The sequence below is a fragment of the Notothenia rossii genome (assembly GCF_949606895.1).
Source record: "Notothenia rossii genome assembly, chromosome: 4".
In the NCBI taxonomy this organism is placed as follows: domain Eukaryota; kingdom Metazoa; phylum Chordata; class Actinopteri; order Perciformes; family Nototheniidae; genus Notothenia; species Notothenia rossii.
The window spans coordinates 6,976,426-6,998,575 of NC_136902.1; the positions used below are offsets into that span (position 1 = coordinate 6,976,426).

At 41.3% G+C, this 22,150-nt stretch overlaps 2 protein-coding genes across 8 annotated transcripts in view; one reads left to right on the top strand and one right to left on the bottom strand.

The window, feature by feature from the left end:
* Positions 1–3,155, top strand: part of sulf2b (sulfatase 2b) — a gene marked incomplete at its 3' end in the record, with an annotated part of 99,061 nt that extends 95,906 nt beyond the window's left edge. For all 7 annotated transcript variants that reach the window (XM_079675346.1, XM_079675351.1, XM_079675349.1 and 4 more), the window contains one exon: positions 1–3,155. This exon is cut by the window's left edge and continues 49 nt beyond it.
* Positions 3,156–4,512: 1,357 nt separating this feature from the next.
* Positions 4,513–7,299, bottom strand: LOC307037252 (putative C-type lectin domain family 20 member A). Its single transcript, XM_079678033.1, has 5 exons — positions 7,142–7,299; positions 6,538–6,766; positions 5,603–5,944; positions 5,400–5,497; positions 4,513–4,935 (listed from the first exon to the last, which is right to left on the bottom strand). The coding sequence occupies exons 1-5, from the start codon at positions 7,247–7,249 to the stop codon at positions 4,813–4,815; spliced, it is 900 nt and encodes a 299-aa protein (XP_079534159.1). The 5' UTR covers positions 7,250–7,299; the 3' UTR covers positions 4,513–4,812.
* Positions 7,300–22,150: the final 14,851 nt, after the last annotated feature.

Sequence of the window (22,150 nt, forward strand, 5' to 3'; positions counted from 1 at the left end):
GCAGGGCGTGGTCGTCGAGGCAACACCTTCAGTCAACAACCATGCCTCCATCTCACCTGTCAGCCAATCAGCTTCTGCCTTCTCTGTGACATCACTCTGCCCTCCCACCCTGCTGCTCAGGGACTTGCTGGGATGAAGCTCTCTTCATCAGCTGATCCTTCCTCCTCTTCCTCCTTTTACTCCTCTGAGGAGGCTGCTAAAGGGGGAGGAGGAGAAGGGAGACAAGGAGGAGAGGAGGACATCTCGATTGTGACATTTGTAAATATTCTCCACTAGCAAGTTAGCAACATTGTTCCCCTTATGAGGCCATTTCATTCCTTTGAGGCTTATGTTCTTCAAAGTAGCAGAAAGAAATATGGCAGCAAAATGTGTTTTTCATTCCAGTGCAGAGATTTCTTTATTCATTCAAGATATAGATACGTGTTTCTGGAAAATCCTTAATACTAGTTTATTTATATTGGAAACATGTTAAAAAGGTCACACTCGTTTTCTGAAAAATACAATTGAAGGACTCAAGTTAAGAGTGAAAGGTCTTAAAAACCTCCTGTCAGCTCGTTTGCTAAACAAAATGAAGCCAACACATGTTTTGTGCACTTCAGCCAAGTGTCCACTATATAGACTTAAAACATGAACATCACATATTTCTTCTCCACAATAATTGGGCTTTTCTTTGCTCTCTGTGGCTCAAATGACTGAGGTTTTCTGTTTCCAGAGCGCCTCTTTGACAAATAATAGTTAACTAACTTAAATGTATGTTCCCAAAGGCCCTCCTCTTAATTCAGTCAAAAAATGTGACTAACACGAGTATGACTCATCTCTGCTGAGTCCAACAGTCAAATCTGTCATTTACGTATGAAAAAGAGTTTATAAGACTCCCATCTTCCTCTTCCTCCTCCTCCTCCTCTTCCTCCTCCTCTTCCTCCTCCTTGTCAGATCACCTCCCAGCGGCCATATTTGTTTGACATGTCCATATTTAGTGATTCTCACCGTCTTTAAAGACATTAAAGGACCAGTCTTGTTGTTATGGTTACTAAACTCTCAGACTGAAGCAGAAACACTTCCACGTCGAACACTGAGACCTCTCTGCTGATGTCCTCTCTTTTATTTTGTATTTCTTTATTTTTCTTCCACTAACTTGAGTGTTACCGTGTCACCATGGTGACCGGCGACCTAACTGACGACAGAGCTCCAGTTGTATTAACCCGGTGACTGACTACAGTACCCATGATGCAACAGGGCAGCCCTGAAGAAAAACGACGACGGGAACATTTGGGATTAAAAATCGAAGGAACAAACAAGGATTTAAAAAAAATAAAAAAAATAAAATAGGATGAAGTACTTTGAAAGATCTGTTGATGTCTCGTGACTTACAAAAAAAGGACTACATTGTGATGTCATCGAGAGCTTGTTTTTACCCATATTACCCTTCAAACATTACCGTCCAATCACTTCCTTCCTCCTCATTCACTTCCTTTCAGCTGGTTTTTACTTCAGAGTTGTCATTTGCTGTCACATCCAGAGTTAAAAATTACGACCTGTAATTTATAAAATGTGAAATATAACCATAGAAAAACACGACTGGATTCACACAAGAAGTGAACATAAGATTTAAGATTTCGATTTTTGCACAGATCTGGTGATTTGAGATGGGATTTAATCCTCTTGATGTTAAAAACTTGAATATAAAAATGTTTGTCAGCGTTCACATCACCGCTCAAACTCTCTTACACTGTTACATCCTAACTTCCTTTCCATCATGTGGTTAAATGTTGTATTATTTCTGTGCCACTCTGTCTTGCTTACTGCTGCCTCTGTTTGTGACTACAGTTCCCAGAATGCCTTTCAGCAGAGACGGTGTGTCAGATTCTGTATAGTCTTTTTATAACTGGGTGACATAAAAACACAGCAGCTTTCTGCAGGTAGATAAAAGGTGCACTGGGGAATACAATTTAGTTGGAGTTTGGTATCAGCATGTGATCTGAAGCGGCTTTACTGATTGGCCGATGAAGTTACCGAATCATGTGGTCAGTAATTTAAATACTGCTATTACTGAATGTCATGCTGGATTATTCTGGAGTTACCTTGATAAGTACTTTCTGTGTGGACAAGAGTCGACCATGATTTTGTATTTAATAAACATTAGTCAGTTTAAGGTGATACTTCTGTTGGTATAAGGTGTTTATTGAGTTAAGGGCACGCATTAAGGTGTGAAGGGTAATTGTTTGGGTACGAATGATGAAAATTTGACTAAATACACAAACATGTGACTTTAGGGATTAAATAATCCTTTACTACTTTAATAAATGTAGGTGTGCAAGTGTTAATACATTCATGAAAATAGTAGTGTGTTTTGAACCTTTTCTGTACCGCATCTGGTCTGTTTCGCTCATATGTAATGAACTTCTGTCTATTTGATCACTGAGTTTCCACGCTACAAAGAAAGCAGCGACTCTTTGATTTGGATACACAGATAAACATTTATTATGTTTTAGATCATATATCAAATCCTATTTTGACCACATGTTAATCTAAGGAACAGGAAACACACGTCGCTATAGAAATGTTCGTGATGTTATTTTCCTTCTAACAGTGTAAAAGTGTTTCCGGGTGATTTCTACTTCCTGTGTGAGTGCAGCCAGTCTGCTGTCTATAGAGATTTTTTTTTATTTTAACCCCAAATGATCATAGTATTTGCTCTGCGGTGCTATTTGCTGTCTAACAACTATCTAGGAAAAAAAACCTCCTGGTTGTGTTTTGAATGTATTTGTCAATGTTTAGGTGTGTTTTCTAAAGACGCGCACTAGAAACCGTTCTGGACCAGCTGATAAACTTCAGATCAGAGTCCTGGTTCTGAAATGGACACACACACACACACACACACACACACACACACACACACACACACACACACACACACACACACACACACACACACACACACACACACACACACACACACACACTGAAGGACAAACTGCTGAGCACTTTGATTGGAGGATGGAGGGATGAATGGACCAATAAAGGGTTCACGGTGAAGCGACCACACACGATGTACAGCCAGTTAATCCTGACCTAACACACCTGTACAGTCACCACTGACCTGGATACAGTGATTGGTTTTAGTTTGTGAATAAAGTCTTGAATGCCAAAATGTACCTATTTACTGCTCAAAGTGTGTTTTTTATTGTTGGTCTTTTTTCCTTTTCCAAATGATTGATTTGGCTTTAAATGTTTAAAGTTGAATACATCATGAAAGAATAAGAAATCCAGAAAATATTCACTTTTGAGATGCTGGAACCCAGTGGCGAGCCGTGACTTGTATACCTAGGCCCTCTGACCTCTGAGTTCTTTTGGTAAAACTACTGAAAAATATAACTAAACATTTTTTTAAATATTTAAAAGAAAATATATATTTTTAATGTTTTTAAATATAATTTTGTAGAATATTTTAGGGCCCTGAAGGCTCACCACTATTACTTAGATATTATGTTATAAGAGTAATCTGAGTTTGCATTCAAGTCTTGCACTAAGAACCAGTAATACTTTATGGTTTAATATGTTGATTTCATTGTCTTGAGTTACAGGATGCTGTGTTAACTATAATATTTCATTTGACTGAGTTACACACAGTAGGAGGTTATTCCTTCAAGAAAAGGGGAAATGCTGTGTCCTGTTACTGTAGCCAGAGGGCGCTGTAGGACAGAGAGTTGATATAGGATGCCTGAAGGTGGAAGTTGGATAAAGAAGAATAAAGGAGGAAAGGATAGCACACGTGCCTACGGCTCATACTTTCTACCTACTTGCATACCTACAAAATACCACAAACTTCCAGCTTTATACTTTGGGTATTCTAGTAAAGCATTTGTACATGCTTTAATGTTAAACAAACTTTATTTTTCTTTGTGTCTGGATACCTGTTTCAAACGCTTTGTTTTAGCTGCTCAAAGGGATTTTATTGTCACGGCCTCCATGGAGTTAGAACAGGACTTATTATTGGAACTGAAACACTCAGGTAATCTGAACAACACAGTAACTGAACTCTTCAGACAGAAAGAAAGGAGGATGGTTTTTGGGTACAAATAATCAAACGTATTGGTGAGTACTGGCTATAATGACTTTTATTAAACATTGTTGATATTTTCTTGTCATTTTATGAAGTAAATATTGTTGCTTCTGCTAGAGATGATGTGCGGCGCAGCAGTGAAAGGAGGCTTGTTGAATTGTGTTGTTCGGTGTTCTTGCTTTAGTAATGGCATTCATTCTCTACATTAGAAACCTGTCTGTGACGCAGCGCCCTGTTATACTGCGTTAATGTATCATATTAATGGTTTCTATAGCCGTGACGTCATAATAATGCTGTTAGGAGGTGGATTCATTCAGGTAGACGCTACTGAAGGCCTAGGTGTGAAATGCACGGCCTGTTACTGTTTTCAACATAACTCATTTGAAGATATTGTGAGACAAAAAAACAATAATTAGGATGCAAATAAAGAAACACATTTTTGTATGAAATTTCATTAAAGGTCATTTTTTTTATTGGTAATTTAATCTTAATCAAAATTCAACTAAAGCAAAACATTTTATTATTATCTCCCACCGGCCAAGCAAACACATTCAATAGTAAAAACCCTAAACATATTAAATTCATAACCATATATAACAAGGAAAAGCATCACATTCTCTATCTTCTATCAAAATGATCGTAACTAATTGATTATTCAGATCATTGTTGCAGCTGAATTCTGTAACACGAGGACTTTGAGGAAAGAAATACACTTTTCTCTGATAAAAATCACACACAGCAATTCAGCTTTAGAGCTCATCCCTCTTCTTCTTCTTCTTCTCCTCCTTCTGGAAGACTTGTCCATCCGGCTGCTTCCTCCAGGCCAGTTGGACGTTGTCGTCCAATCCCTGGGCCCTCAGGTTCTTTTTCGCCTGAGACACAAAAACTCATGATCATTATCGTTCCAATAAAAACAGATGATGTATCTTTAGTTCACTCATCTGAAATGGTAGCTGTTCCCCTTATTTCTTCCAGTGTAAAGGCTTACCTCAGGTTATGGAATAGTATTTGTACATGTTCCTAATGCATCTGGTGGCATGTGGCTAAGTTTCTGCTATTTACTTCTGCACATATTTACACGTCTTCTTCCTAAATGCTTGGGTCCTGTTATTTGTGGCCAAAGTATTGAATGTATAATGGATATAGAATTTCATTCATGTTCCTCTTGGTCCATTTCATTCATATTTAAATTCATTTACTATATTTTCTTTTGTTGAATTCATTATTCTTTAATAGTTATTTATTTGTTTCCTTCCTCTTTCGTCTCTTGTTCTCATGTCATGTGAATTTCCTTTTATGGTGATGATTTTGCATAAAAGTAGAAAACATGATTTACCTCCACCAACATCGCATCCAGAAAAGCTTGGTCGTTCAGATCCACACCGTTTGGTTTCTCCACCCTCACCTTTATCACTTGCATTGAAACAGGCACAGCTAGAAACACAAACAAACTTCATCAGTCACAACGTTTATGGTGTCTTCTTTTTCAACAGACTCAATATCATCACTTGCTTTGACGTAGCTGTGAATTTTACTCACGTCCGTAGCAAATGAATGGTTTCTCCACTCCACAGTCCAAGTCCTCCCATTTTCCAGAGTTGTGGAAAGCTGCAGCCACACAAACCTTTAAAGCACTGAGGTTAGGTCTATAATCTGCCCAGTACTTGAAGGAGGAGTTACTTCCATCGGACCACTTCCAGGAGTCTCTGTAGAGGCCGATCCAGGCATTATAATGTCCCCCTCCAGACCACAGCTCATCAATCTGCTGGTGCTCTGTCTGGTTTCTCACACTGGCCAGGTCTGTGTGGTGTTCTCTGCAGTAGCTCTGGGCCCCACTCCATGTCATTGGGCTGTTGATGCGGACAAATGTAGCATTCGGCCCTGAAAATGGACCCCAGAGAAGCTGAGTAGAGGCACCACAACATACAGCCTGACATCAATGCCACATCTCTGGTGGAATTGATGCCTTTATAATATAAAATATTACATTTAAATCCCACACATTTGTACTTTGTAATTTGTAGTTCTGGGGTTTTTCAACACATGAATGTTTGCAAGAAACTTTAGTAGTATCAGTGGAAGAAATATTCAGATATTTGAGTAAAAGCAGGAGTACAACGATGTGAATATACTGTGTTACAGGTTTAAGCTTCATTCAAATGATATTGATTCTATATTGTTCTTATTCTGTTTAGCACAGATGTATAAGATGTAAAACGTACCTACAATTCTGAAACAAGTTTGCAAAGAATTGTATATTCATAATTTCCTTTTACGTTATCTTTTAAATTAAACCATGTGAGAATTTTAGTGAAAAGGGAAATGTCTTTAGTGGAACTGCTAACAAAAGAAAAAGAAGTCACAAAGAAAAAAGGTTGTGAACCGCTAGTTAGATAAAGACAAATGCATTGTATTTCAGAAGCTTAAAATATGATTTTAAATGTTTAATGTTAATTTTAAGTTTATATTCTTACCTGTGACATCAAAGCAGACCACCAAGAGGAGGTTATTACAAGGCAGATCTTGCCATGTTCCTGTTCCTGTTCCATAAGAATACAAATATGTGCATTGTTCATTGTGCCAGTTGCTTGGTTGTCCAGTCCCCCATCGTCTGAACTCCGTCTCCCCCGGTCCGTAGAAGCTTGGGTCTGACATCGACCACTTCCAGGCGTCCCGGTCATCGTGCAGCCCTATCCAGGCTAACTGAAAGCAAGACATTGTTATAATTATTACATCCTGTTGATGCTTTTAAAGCTGCTGCTTGAGAAAATATGTATGTTTAATAAAGAGAAGGTTTGTTTTGCCTTCATGAGACCAGCCTTGGTACGTGGTGATCTAAAGGGAATCCCCTCAAGTCAACATTCATTTACAGCCTTGTTACTCTGAACCTCTTCCACTTTATTACAGGGTTTGATGCTATAGCTTTGGCTTAAAACATTTTCAACTCTGTTTTAATACTCAGGTTCCCATAGGACTTTAAAACAGGTTTAGCTTTCTGTAATAATCTCTCCTTTTTAAATTTAACTCTTAAAGAAATGTAATTCATTTGAATCGAAAGACAGAGAAAAGTGACCTCACTTGGTTGTATTGGCCTGCCATGTTGTTCAGGAGCTCCACAACCTCCATGCTGTCTACAGTGGCCAGGTCTGTGTGTTTCTCTCTGCAGTATCTCTGGGCTTCAGGCATGGTCTTTGCTTCATAAACAAAATGGTACTGACGTTCAGCATGTGAGGAGACAGCGCTCAGCCCTGCAGAGACACAGACACTTTGATTAGATTCAATATCAATTACTGAACCGACTTCTCCAAATTACATTAAAGTTAAACTGTAATAAATTAAATAACTTAAGTAATTGTCAGTGGGAAACCAAAATAGAAAGTTCTAAAAATGGCTAATGGGATAACATATTTTAAATAAAAATAATAATTACCTGAAAGAGCGATGATTATCAGAAGAGCTTTTTCCATCCTTGCCTCTTCCCTGTTCCTCTCTTTTGGAATGAGACTGGAGATGTGCAGCTGTTGACATTATACATTAGGTAAAATGCAAAGTGGATATGGAACCTACCGTTTTTTTACCTCAGGCTTATTTAGTTACATTTGCACATGTATTTACATGGTAGGACCAATAGAGTAGTGTGGGCGTAGGACTGGTGATACACAGCAGGAAAACCAAATCCATGCCCATAAACAAAAACAATACAAAAAGTCTGAAGCAACACTGATCATTTCATATAATGAGACACTTTTACAGCTTACAAGCTAATACATTTAAAAGATCACAAAACCGGTGTAAGAATTATTGCACTGACTTCCAGCTTCATACTTTGGGTATTCCAGCTTTAATGTTACATAAACTTTATTTTCTTTGTGTCTGGATACCTGTTTCAAACGCTTTGCTCAAAGGGATTTTACTTTCACGGCAAAGGCTTGTTCTTAGGAAGGTTCATGTATAAAGAGAACTGAGCAGTGTCAGAAGCAGGACTCTGTTCATTCCTATATTCCACAATGTGTTTTGACAGAAATACGATACGATAATACTTTATTTGTCAGATCAAGTCTGAAATTTGACTTGCATCACAGCAACTCCATGTCCAACATCAACAGACAGGTATCCAGACACAATACATGAAACACAAACAACAAACATTTAACGTAACAGCACAATCAGTGAGAGAAAACATGCTCAAGAGCCTTCAGCGTGCCTCTGATCTGGGATCAGCTCTGTGTTTACTGTGAGGATTGACTGATGCACGAAGGAGTGCTTCAGTCTGACTTTATTGAATGGTGGGACCCTGTATCTCCGATTAGATGGCAGCAGTTCATATTCACTGTTCAGAACATGGTTTGGGTCAGAGATGATGTTGTTGGACAGCCTCACTAGGTTGTTATGATAGGCTGAGTCATAGAGACTCTGACAGGTTGACCAACAATCTTTGAGCAGATTTTTAACAGGTGGAGCAGTTTTGATTTTAAAGCTGCTGACAAACACTTGTACCCGGTAGTATTGCAGTACTGCAGAATGGACATGATCACAGATGTAAAGAACAACAGAAGAATTTCTTTGCTCGCCCCAAAAGACCTAAGACGGCGGAGAAAATAAATTCTTTGTTTTGTCCTTTTCCTCAGATATTCAATGTGATCCTTCCATGACAGCAGATGGTCAATCATTACACCCAAGTATTTATATGAAACTCCCTGCTTGGTTTCATCTGTATGGATGACCATGGGGACTTGATGGGAGTCAGATGGTGAGCCAAAAAGGATTTCCTCAGTTTTCTTGGTGTTGATCTCAAGAGCATTGTTATCAGTCCACTCCACCACCTGATTTACAGCCTGTTGGTGCAGCTCAGGGTCGTCTGTGTTACTGAGCACAGATATTATTGCAGTATCATCAGAGTACTTAATGATGACTTGATTTGGTGTGTTGGTACGACAATCATCAGTGTAGAGAGTAAAGAGCACAGCTGAACTCACGCAGCCCTGGGGGGCCCCTACATTGGTTGTGATGGCAGATGATAGGGTTTTGTTAACCTTCACAAGTTGCTCTCTACTGGTGAGGAAAGCAGCATACCAGTAAATCAGGTATGGATTTACTTCCATTTTGGCCATTTTTGACACCAAGATGTCTGCTTGTATTGTGTTGACTGAACTGACTCGACTTCCAGGATCAGCCTCCATGGCGTTAGAACAGGACTTATTATTGGAACTGAAACACTCAGGTAATCTGAACAACACAGTAACTGAACTCTTCAGAAAGAAAGAAAGGAGGATGGTTTTTGGGTAAAAATAATTATGGAATGGAGAAAGACCAGTATCAGAACTAGAAAGGGTGTTGTGGGCAGACTCAACCCATAGAATCTGCCTCGACCTGGAGGAGGGAGTGGAGGAGGCTAGACAGCGTAAGGCAGTCTCCATCTCCTGGTTCATTCGCTCTGTTTGACCATTGGACTGCGGATGAAATCCAGACGAGAGACTGAGACTGGCTCCCAGCAGCCTGCAAAACTTGGGCCAAAAACGAGAAGTAAATTGTGGTCCCCGATCAGACACAACGTCACTGGGGAGACCATGCAGCCTGAACACATGTTGTAGCATGATTTCAGACGCTTCCTTGGCAGTAGGTAATTTGGTTAATGGAATAAGCAGGGCAGACTTGGAAAACTGGTCTATGACTGTGAGTATGACTGTGTTACCGTCTGAGGGTGGTAGTCCAGTGACAAAATCCAAGGAGATGTGGGACCAGGGACGATGAGGGATAGGCAAGGGATGAAGAAGACCGGAGGGAGCTTGGCGTGAGGTCTTATTTTGGGAGCAGACTAGGCAAGCAGCAATGAATTCCTTGGTATCCTTCTCCATGGAAGATCACCAAAATCCCTGTCGAAACAGGGCTAGGGACCGTCTCACTCCTGAGTGACAAGCCAGGCGAGAAGTATGACCCCACTGGAGAACCTGGGTACGGAGAGTGGCAGGAACAAACAGACAGTTAACAGGACAGGCACTTGGGGCTGGGTGTTCAGCATGAGAGCGCTTGACCTTATCCTCCACCTCCCAGGTCACCAGACCAATGACACATGTAGAAGCGATGATATTCTCAGTAAGAGATGGAGAGCTCTCAGGGCGTCAGGTTTGATGTCCTTAGAACCAGGTCGAGACAGGGCGTCAGGTTTGATGTTCTTAGAACCAGGTCTGTATGAAAGAGAAAAATCAAAGCGCGTGCAAAACAGAGCCCACCTGGCTTGACAAGAGTTCAGCCGCTTAGCTGAACGGATGTACTCCAAATGTTTGTGGTCAGTCCAGACCACAAAATGCTGCTCTGCTCCCTCCAACCAGTGTCTCCATTCTTCCAGGGCAAGTTTCACTGCCAACAGTCCTCGATTTCCAATGTCATAATTTCTTTCTGCTGGGGACAGCTTCAGAGAGAAGAAGGCACACGGGTGCATCTTCTGATCCTCGGCCGACCGTTGAGAAAGAACTGCCCCAACTCCAGTGTCCGACGCATCTACCTCTACAGTAAACTGCTGAGTAGAATCTGGAAAATTCAAAATAGGAGCAGAGGTGAAGCGTGACTTTAACTTACCAAAAGCCCCTTCGGCCACAGAGGACCACCGGAAGGGAATGTTCTGAGAGGTGAGAGCTGTGAGAGGGGCTGCCACCAAACTGTAGTTTTGAATGAACCTCCGGTAGAAGTTGGCAAAACCCAGAAAGCGTTGGAGCTCCTTGCGTGTTGAAGGGCGTGGCCAGTCAGTCACCGCCTTGGTCTTGTCGGGATCCATCTTGATGTTTCCGGTGGAGACCACAAATCCCAGGAAAGGGACTTATGTGGTGTGGAACACACACTTCTCGGCCTTGACAAAGGGGTGGTTCTCCAAGAGCCTCTGGAGGACTAGGCGAACATGGACCACATGCTCCTGTTTTGACCTGGAAAAAATCAAAATGTCATCCAGGTATACAAAAACACAGATATTGAGTAGATCCCACAGAACATCATTCACCAACCCCTGGAAGACTGCAGGTGCATTGGTGAGTCCAAAAGACATGACTAAATACTCATAATGTCCACTAGGAGTGTTAAATCCCGAGAAAAAAGAGAGAACAAAGATGTAAGCAAATTGTGTTTTATACAATTGTATGTTAGTATGACATCATAACTGCAATAGGTATATGTTGTTTTAAAATTATGCCTATTGTCTATAAATGAAGACTATTGTTATAGATAGATAGATAGATAGATAGATAGATAGATAGATAGATAGATAGATAGATAGATAGATGGGGTTATTAAGCCTACATTCTTCTGTGTGACTGTACCTGCAGCTCCTCCCTGACTTCCATCACTTTCTCTCTCTCTCTTTCTCTCTGCCTGTCCTGTCTCTTCCTTACCAAAGCTGAGCTTCGACTGACGTAGTCTTTTCATTATATCTGAGTCAGTGTAAAAAGAAAACAATACAATATTACATCTTCAATGTTTTACTCAAATTGAAATGAAAGAAAAGCATTACAACGTTTGTTAAAAGGTAATCCTTCTGACATTGGATGGATGTAATTAACTTTAGCTCTCTAGCTAGTTTATTCACGCAATTTAAACCAAAGTTTAGCCTATAGTTGCAATATAAGTTAGTGTGCATGTTGTCGGACGTCCACTGACTGCTGGTCCTATGATGTCCTGTGAGGTACAGAAACGCAAGCAGGCCGCTGGACTCACATCTCTAGATACCTCATCACTCCTCCGCTGCAACGATACAAGCCCGAGCTGCGGTGGTTTGTTGATACCGTTGATACAGCGCTGCGTTATACATGTTGTCTTCTTCTGTTTGCTTTAATCGAGGCCGCGTAGTTATGCAACGCCCCCATGGTCAGTAAATGGAAGTACTACAAAGAACCCCAGTTGCAGTTATTTCACAAGTTTTGTTACAAAACAGCTCGGAAAATATTACCGAGGTCCGGACCTCGGTGACCTCAATGGTAGATACGGCCATGTCGGCTATGGTACGAAACTCGATGGAGTAATCGGACACAGATCTCCCTCGTTGCGCTAGGTTAAATAGTCCCCGAGCGACCTCTCTTCCGGGTGTAGAGTGATCAAAGACTTTACGCAGTTCATCGGAGAATAGGCTTACAGACGAGCAGGCAGAGGATTGTCTCTCCCATTCGGCGGTACCCCAGTCTTTAGCTTTGCCCGTGAGAAGAGAGACAATATACACCACCCGGGATCTTTCTGTTGGGAAGGCGGAAGGCTGAAGCTCGAAGGCGAGGGAACATTGGACCAGGAATGGTCTGCACGAACCTGGGGCTCCAGAGCAGCGTTCCGGAGGAGGCAGATGTGAATCCGATGCCGGAGGATTCTGGATTCGAACAGCGGAAGCTGGAGTTAGTTCCGGACTTTGGACCGTAGCAGGAAGGTTCTGAAGATGATCACGGAGATTCACAAAGGTCCGTTCGTGACGAGCGGCCATCTCCTGCATAGCTTCAGCCATGAAGGTAAGCTGCTGCTCGTGGCGTTGTAACATGATATCTTGCGTCAGCAGTTCTGTCGCTGAGTCGGCTGGGTTCATGTTGGCCAGATTGTACTGTCATGATCACAGGTACAGATCACAACCCAATAACACGACTCAGATACAACCAGTGTATAGCAATGTTCAGTTTATTCAGGTCAGGGACAGGCAGGGTCAGAACCAGGAAATCCGTCAGACAGGCAACCAGAACTCGAGATCCGTAAACAGGCAGGCAGGGATCAAAAACCAGGCAGGACAAAAATCTAGGCTAGAGAACAACACTCACTGGAGAGCTTGGCGGAAACGACAAGACAATCTGGCAAAGGACAAGTGATAGTGAGGTGGTATAAATACTGTGGAGTGATGAGGGAATGAGTAACAGGTGAGGGGAAGGGCTGGGGAGACCAGGTGAGGGAAGTGAGCTGATTACAAGGGCCTGGAGGAAGGCGGGATCTGAAATGACAGGAGAGTTTAGATGAGCCACCAAACAAACAATAATAGAAGTGTCTAACTTGTGACAAAATGTTGTATTCGGCCCTGAAAATGGACCCCAGAGAAGCTGAGTAGAGGCACCACGACATACAGCCTGACATCAATGCCACATCTCTGGAGGTATTGATGCCTTTATAATATAAAACATTACATTTAAATCCCACAAATATGTACTTTGTCATTTGTAGTTCTGGTGTTTTTCAACACATGAATGTTGGCAAGAAACTTTAGTAGTATCAGTGGAAGAAGTATTCAGATACTTGAGTAAAAGCAGGAGTACAACGATGTGAGTATATTCTGTTACAGGTTAAAGCTTCATTCAAATGATATTGATTCTATATTGTTCTTATTCTGTTTAGCACAGATCTATAAGATGTAAAACGTACCTACAATTCTGAAAACATTGTGTACACATAATTTCCTTTTACGTTATCTTTTAAATGAAACCATGTGAGAACTTTAGTGAAAATCATAGACATCTGAATCATGACAAGGAGTCACAAGAAAAAAGGTTGGGAACTGCTAGTTAGATAAAGATCAATGCATTGTATTTCAGAAGCCTTAAATGTGTTTTAAATGTGTTTAATATTAATTTAAAGTTTATATTCTTACCTGTCCCGGTCATCGTGCAGCCCTATCCAGGCTGACTGAAAGCAAGAAATTGTTATAATTGTGTTTCTCTCTGCAGTATCTCTGGGCTTCAGACATGGTCTTTGCTTCATAAACAAAATGGTACTGACGTTCAGCATGTGAGGAGACAGCGCTCAGCCCTGCAGAGACACACACACTTTGATTAGATTCAATATCAATTACTGAACCAACTTCTCCAAATTACATTAAAGTTAAACTGTAAATTAAACAACTTAAGTAATTGTCAGAGGGAAACCACAATACAAAGTACTAACATTTGCTAATAGATAAGATGCAGTATTTTAAATGAAAATATATAAAACTCTTGCCTGAAAGAGCGATGATGATCAGACAAACTTATTCCATCCTTGTCTCTTCCCTGCTCTTCTCTTTTGGACTGAGACTGTAGATGTGCAGCTTTTTACATTATACATTAGGTTAAACATTAACTAACATTATGCATTGGTTAGCTGCACTCTTTGACCTAATGCAAAGTGGATATCGGTTTATTATATCAGGCTTATTTACTTACATTTGCACATGCATTTACAAGAAAAGACCAATAGAGAAATATGGGCTATGGGTGATACACAGCAGGAAAACCAAATGACAACTGTATTTCAATGCAGCCACCACGAAAATGTCCTTCAACGGCCGGCGCACTTCCTTGGGTCTTGGGTCGGGAAGGTTCCTAACGGAGTGAAATGACTCAAAGGTTCCTCAGTGTCAGGCGTGATAAGAGCTAATCAGATTCTCTAGATCACGGGTTGGCAGCCCCTGGCACACGTGCCACCATTGGCAGGCGGCACCGTAACCAGTGGCACACTAGGAATAAGTGGAATAAGTGTGCAAAATATTAAAATTGTATTTTCGGATCCTGAACGAGACCGCCGGCAGAGCGCGTCTCCCCGTTAACTGCAGAAGGAAGCCATGCATGCAACGCAGCCCCGCTCTCTTTAACGGCCCGTCCACACGGCGGCGTGCGTTGAAGCTTCAACGCTTCTGCCCTTTCACTTTGAATGGGGTGACGTCACGTTTCGCCGAAGTGTATTGTGGGAGTGAAGCGTAGATTTGCTCGCGTTGCTGTCGACGAAAGTTGAGCAATGTTCAACTTTTGAAGCTTCGGCGGAAGCGTCAGCCAATCGAATCGTATGCCAGTACAAGCTCTAGCCATTCAAACCGCGTGCTTGTGTGTCCGGGGCGGGAGATTCATGTGATTGGTTGTTGGTCGAGTTTCAGCCCCCTCCCGCCGGCAAGCGATAACGCACGCCGCCGTGTCGACAGGCCGTAACTCCAGCAGGCCGTAACTCCAGGCGACTTTCTGCCGCTTTCCTCCGTGGTGCAGTGCTGATCGTTTCACCACGGAGGAAAGCACTTCACTAATTGCAGTACCCATAAGAAGCTGTACAAATGCCGCAGTTTTTGCGTGGCTGTGTATTTAGTTGAAAGCCATTGATTTAAACGGCATAATGTAGCCTAAGTTGCGCTGACAGGTGAAAGAGGTACCCACACTGCCTCCCCGCAGCGAGGCTCCCCCCACCCTCCCGTTGACAGTTCACGAGCGCCAAGCTCCCCCCGTTGCCAATTCACGATCGTCGGCACAATGATCACAATCAAAAAGGTTGCCGACCCCTGCTCTAGATGATAGGAAAAGAGCTTCAGTTCTTCCTTTAGTTTAGGATACACTCGACCACCCTTTTCGAAATGAAAGAAGAAAATGTTGTATATTTTTTTATGTAATAATGTTGTTCACTGTTTTTCATGTTTATAAATCATCACCACAAAGTATCTACATGCGCTTATAGTAATCTACTGTTCCCTCCTGGCAGACACACATCAATAACATCCGCTGGCCAATCATTAACAGCCTAATGTAAGTGCAGTCAGATTCTCTTTGCACCGCAGTTGTCTTTTCCTGAGTCCTGATGTATTCTCCTTTGCATTTTCTCTTAACCCTATGATGTTTAACTCAGAAGTTAAGGAATAGCGGTTTGGAAAAGACGATAGGATAATTTTTTGAAATTCAACCGCAACCCGTGTGGTCATCAATGCAACTTGTTAGAAAAATATCACTCGTCACTGGCTTGAGCTTCAATATCAGGATCCATATATTTATTATCCTCTCAATAATGGGAGTAGTCATTACATGCAGAGCATCAACTAGTTCAGTCAGTATTTTCCCAAAACAACTCCAAGAGCCACATTACACTGAAGCACGAATGGCAAAATAAGGAAGCGGAGGTAAAGGAAAGGATCACATATACATATTCAAAGTTCTGTGGCTTCCATTGACCTCCTGCTGACTCTTCCAATGAATTCATCAGTCCATCTTTGGTCTGTTCCCCTTTTCGTCCTTTGCATATAGCTGATACTGCATGTTTGTTTTTAAAGTTTATGTGGGTGTCATTGAAAAAGCAGTGTGTTTGTTTTACATGTTCAAATGTTTGCATGTAGTTTGTTAGGAAATACTGTTGCCCATGTCTTGTCCAGGGCTCCATTGGATGATTCATTCTCAATGGGACTTGGTTGAATAATTGTATAAAAACAAGAAATTAAAAAAATATTGCGTGAGGCGATTGAAAAATAACTCAACTTAACTTATGTCAAACAATCAGTATCAGAATCAAAATCAGAATAACTTTATTCGTCGCACAGAGGGGACATTTGCATTTGTTACAGCAAGAAAAGAGCCAAAGACAGTTTAATGTTAACCAACAAGCATGCATACAAAATATTAAAGATACACAATTTACAAAATACACATCCTGTAACAGTTCCAACAGCTATGTACGGCATATGTATATATTGCACATAATTGGTATTGCACAACAAGGGGTGTTATAGTCTTTGTTGTTATATGTTCGGGGGTCTACCAGGGACCATGAGGGTTATACAGTCTGACCGCTGCAGGAAGGAAGGAGCTGTGAATATCTCTCTGTGAGACATTGGGCACAAAGCTGGCCTTCCTTACCAGTCTGTTCAGTCTCTTCCTGTCAGCAGCCGAGATGCTGCAGCCCCAGCAGGCCACACCATAGAATGGCTGATGCCCCAACAGAGTCATAAAATGTCTGAAGGAGTGCCCCCTGCACCCCGAAAGACCTCAGTCTCCTCAACAGAAAGAGTCTGCTCTGTCCCTTCTTGTACAGAGCAGCAGAATTATCAGTCCAGTCCAGTTTATTGTTCAGATGAACACCCAGGTATTTGTAGGATTTCACAATCTCAATGTCCGCTCCCTGGATTGTCACTGGTGTGGGGGGTGTTGGGGAAATATTTTCCTTGGAACATAACTTTGATCCAGTTTATCAGTTTGACCTCACTGAGCTCAGGCCTGAAACCTTGGGCTGCTCTCAGTGTTTTGTCTGCCTGTTCTGGCCTGTTGGCGTCAGCCAATAGCAGAGATGGAGTAGTCGACTCGGACTCGAGTCGAACTCGAGTGCCGATTTTCGGGACTCGACTCACGCACTGATTAACGCAGACTCAAACTCGGACTGGTGCATTCTCGCGCTCAATGACTCGGACTCGACTTGTACATTGACGCTCCGACATGGACTCGGATTTGAGCAAGTTTTGTCTCGAGTCAGATGTACTCCGTCTTGGCGTGTGCACCTGCGAGGCGAGTTCACGTACTGCGCCCCGCTATAGAGAGCCGAAGTCCCTCCGTTTCCGGTGGACCACCTTGGGACCTTATTTCGCAAAAAATATTTATTGAAGTCAATGGCGAGAGAGAAATTATCTTTCAATACCGTTTGAATTGTGCCATGAATTACACATACGATGTTTGTCAATTTAAAAGATAATTTTGCAAGTCAAGAAAAAAAAGGTTTGTGGTAAAACTGTGAAGTAACACTTAATTTTGTGTGAAACCGCTCAATGAACTACATCTCTCGTCTCACACAACACACGTCACCAACACCAAGATGGCCGTCACCTTTGCACATTTCACCTCTTTCTTTCAGAATGAGGCGGAAAGTATTAAACGTCTGGGCATGTTGAGAGCTGCAAATACACAAAAGGGGAGTTAGTCGAGACCTCTCCAACTGCTACTTGGAGAGGTCTCACCTCCTTGGCCGTGGTGCCCTTGAGCAAGGCACCGGACACAGGAGATATGAAAGTGAGTATTCTATGAAACTTGAAAAGTGAACTAAGACATGTACAAGTGGAGCAGGAGTTCAAAATGAAGCTGGACCTGCTGTCAAGTTAGGAAGAAGTCAAAGCAAATACCTATTTCAAAGATTTTACATTTTCTCTGTTACTTTCCCTGAAAATGTTTGAAATTCCTTGAAATCAAATATGTTCTCACTTTTCTAAAGCGCAAACTTAACAGGGGAATATTTAACTTTAAAACAAACTATCAGTAAGTCCATTAAATAAAATGTGATTTTGTGGTAAAAGTGCCTGGACGATAATTCTCTTCTATCAGCTCCACCTTTATCATCTGCAACAAAGTGATGAGCACATTAAGGTATCAATCCAGTAACATGTATTATTATAATCTTTATATTTTATCCGAAATGGGCCATCCTGCATAACTTGTATTGACTTTATTTATATTACATAGAATATTTTAGAACATTACTAAAGTAATTGTTCATTATGTAGAAACTTTTGTGAAATGCATTGGCTGCTTGAAACACCAGAAGCAAAACATTCATAACATTTTTTTCATTGACCTCCTGCTGACTCTTCCAACGAATGTATCAGTCCATCTTTGGTCTGTTCCCCTTTTCGTCCTTTGCATATAGCTGATACTGCATGTTTGTTTTAAAGTTTATGTGTGTGTTATTGTAACAGCAGTGTGTTGTTTTACATGTTCAAATGTTTGCATGTAGGCTAGTTTGTTAGGAAATACTGTTGCCCATGTCTTGACCAGGGCTCCATTGGATGATTCAATCTTGATGGGACTTGGTTGAATAATTGTTTAATAATAATAAATTTAAAAAACATTACGTGAGGTGATTGAAAAATAACTCAACGTAACTCAAACAATCAGTATCAGAATCAGAATCAGAATAACTTAATTCGTCCCACAGAGGGGAAATTTGCATTTGCAGCAAGAAAAGAGCCAAAGACAGCTTAATGTGAACCAAGAAGCATGCATAACAGATATTAAAGATACACAAATTACACAATTTACAAAATACACATCCTGTAACAGTTCTAACAGCTATTTACGGCATACAGTATGTATATATTGCACATAATTGGTATTGCACAACAAGCAGTGTTATAGTCTTTGTTGTTATATGTGTGGGGGTCTACCAGGGACCATGAGGGTTATACAGTCTGACCACTGCAGGAAGGAAGGAGCTGTGTATATCTCTCAGCTGATAGCAGAGATAGGCCCCGTCTCAGTTCGGTTAAATTAAATCCTTGCTTCCCTCACTTGCGTCGTTTCCCTGTGTTTAGTCCCTCCCTCCAGGGAAGCATGGAGGGACGCAAGGAAACCACGAGAGGCAGGGAAATTAGTTTTAAGAGCAATTGGACGTCCTTTCCTCCGGAGTGTCACGTGAAGCGACGTCCGTTTGTGATGACGCCGCACAGCTGTTCGTCTGACAGCAGCTCTGTCCCCGTTATTTTCACAAACACCCCTGCCACACATTTACTGACACAAACATTTGTATCATCTGTTGTAGACCCCAATAAATAAAGGCAAATAAGAACTCATTCTCAAAAAAGATAAACGCCATTCTTAAAATGTATAAACGAACAATATTTTTATTAATATTGATTAGAGCACAATAGAAATAAAATAATTGAGAGAAGAAAAAGAGATATATTATATATCAAAACCCAGTTAGATTAACATGCACTGGATTGCACACTTTGTTGGTTTGTGTGGATATGTAGTACATTAACATTTTAATAGCACTTAATGACTGACTGAATGGAAATGACAGTAAATGAAAATATAAAACGAAAAAAGTGATCATGAAAATGTTTCCAATAAATGAATAAAATTATTTTTGACCACTTTGTTGTTCAGATATATCACGTATTTGTAACTAAATGATACATGAATTGAAACAAAACACAGTTTAAACTGAGAAGTGACTCTCGTGAGTTTCATTTATTTTCTTCACTCCGCTGGGAAACTGCTCTCATGTCAAGAAGCATCAGATCAGTGCATGCACTGCATCGTCCAATCAGTGAGCGATACACAGTAAGGGGGCGGGGCGAGTATCTGAGGATTTCATCGGAGGATGGTCTGGTGGTACCTCGATTATCGCTCCTCCATTATCGCTCCTCGATCCTCGGTCCTCGGGCAGAAATAAGAGCCATGGGACGGTACTCAAGATGGCGCAGACAAATCAACTTCCGGTGAGACCGAGGAGCGAGGAAATGAAAATAGTCGACCTGAGACAGGGCCATAGAGTACTCAAGTCCTGGAGTCAGACTCGAGTGCCGATTTTCGGGACTCGTGACTCGACTCGAGCACTGATGCTCCGACTTGGACTCGGATTTGAGCAAGTTTTGTCTCGAGTCAGATGTACTCTGTCCTGGCGTGTGCACCTGCGAGGTGAGTTCACGTACTGGGCGCGCCCCCGCTATTCCAGTCTAAAGATGTCCAGAGACACACCCCGCATCGTGCTGTATGCTTTCACAGATTTTGCTTCGACATTGGGAAAGAGCAGCGCAAAATCTCCGTTATGTGAAAAAATGATCGACTTCAGACATATAGGTAGGCTGTCTTGAACAAAATCATCAGAGTAATGTGATCAAATAATTAAATAAAGATTCAGCCGATAACACGAAAGCACATGGCTACTTAACATGCAGAATGTAGTCATTTTGAATGCTAAGTATAGCCATGTGCTTTCTGGGGCTTAATCTTAATTTAAACGTTCACTTGTTGGCTGTTGGACTTCATGATATAATATTTATATTATTAATAAATAATAATAATAATATTAGTAATAAGCTTTATATTTGTATAGCACTTTCTATACAAGTATTGTAGCCAGACTCACTTCGCAGCAGTTCAATAGACACATTAGTATACAATGACAGGATAAAAGCAATGTAGAGGAGCTAGAGCTACATTTCAACAAATACATCCACTTAGATTAATACATGAAGACTTGTGACTCTGACTTGACTTGGACTCTTCTTGGGTGACTCGGACTTGGACTCCGACTCGGAAAGTGGGGACTCGAGAGTCACTTGGACTCGTGAATTGGCGACTTTTTTTTTTTTTTACATTTATATTTTATTAAAATAAAGACAAAAGACAAAAACACACAGACAAGGACACGGCTCACACACATCACAAGTAGGACACAACCGGAAAAAATATGCCTCTTCCTTCAGACTTTCTTACAGAGTCCCTCCTCCAACACAAACGAACGCGCATCATCAATGAGGCCACGAGATAAGTTTGTGCACAGATGGAAGGCTGACAGGCAGGTAGGCCATCCAGTTACTTTAGCCGGGCCGGCTCAGATGATTGGTCGTGCTTTTTACAGCGCTACGGCTTCCAGAGATTAATTTTTGTATGTATTTATTGTCAATTATTATCAGGTCAATCTTGGTAGGACATTCATCTGTAACACATTCACCCTTCCCCACAGCGATAGGGGTAAAGTAGTCCATCTTCTCAAGTCATCTTTAATAGTTCTAAGTAAGCCTGGACCGTTCATTTAGAAGATCTTGTTAATTGCAGATCTGATGTTTATGCCCAAGTATCTCAATCCATCAGCTTTCCAAACAAAAGGAGCAGAGCCTAAGTGATTAGAGTGAGTCTGACAGTTTAGTGGCATGGCTTCACTTTTACTCCAATTTATTATATATTAGTCAACTAATGTTAAAAGGATATCATCAGCTTATAAGATTATTTTGAGCTGATGTCCGCACTTTGGGATACCCATAATTCCTGGATTTTCCCGGGACAAGCCAAGGGCTCGTTAGGTCAAATGAATATTAGAGGGGATATTGGACATCCCTGCCGTGTTCCCCGATGCAGGGGGAAAGGATCAGAAAGCATGTTGTTGCTTCTGACTGAGGAGACTGGCTTATTGTAAAGAGCTTTAAACCATCTCATACAGACAGGGCCAAATCCAAATTTTGATCGAACATTAAATAAATATGGCCATTCTATTCTGTCTAAGGCTTTCTCTGCATCCAGTGATATTGCCATTGCTGGGAGATGGAGGGTGTTGGCGCTAAAAATAACCTGGAGCAGCCTTCTCATGTTATTAGCTGACTGGCGTCCGGCTACAAATCCTACCTGGTCTAGATTCACTAGGGATGGGATAACTTCCTCCAGGCGAAGGGCTAGGATTTTTGCAAACACTTTGTAATCATTGTTAAGAAGACTTAGGGGTCGGTAGTTGCTCATGTATCGATGATCCTTCCCAGGTTTCAGAAGTAGACATAATGTGGCGGTACGCATTGTTAGGGGCATTGATTGTTTTTCTATCATGTCGTTATACAACATAACCAACAATGGCGACAACACTTCCAGAAAGCATTTATAA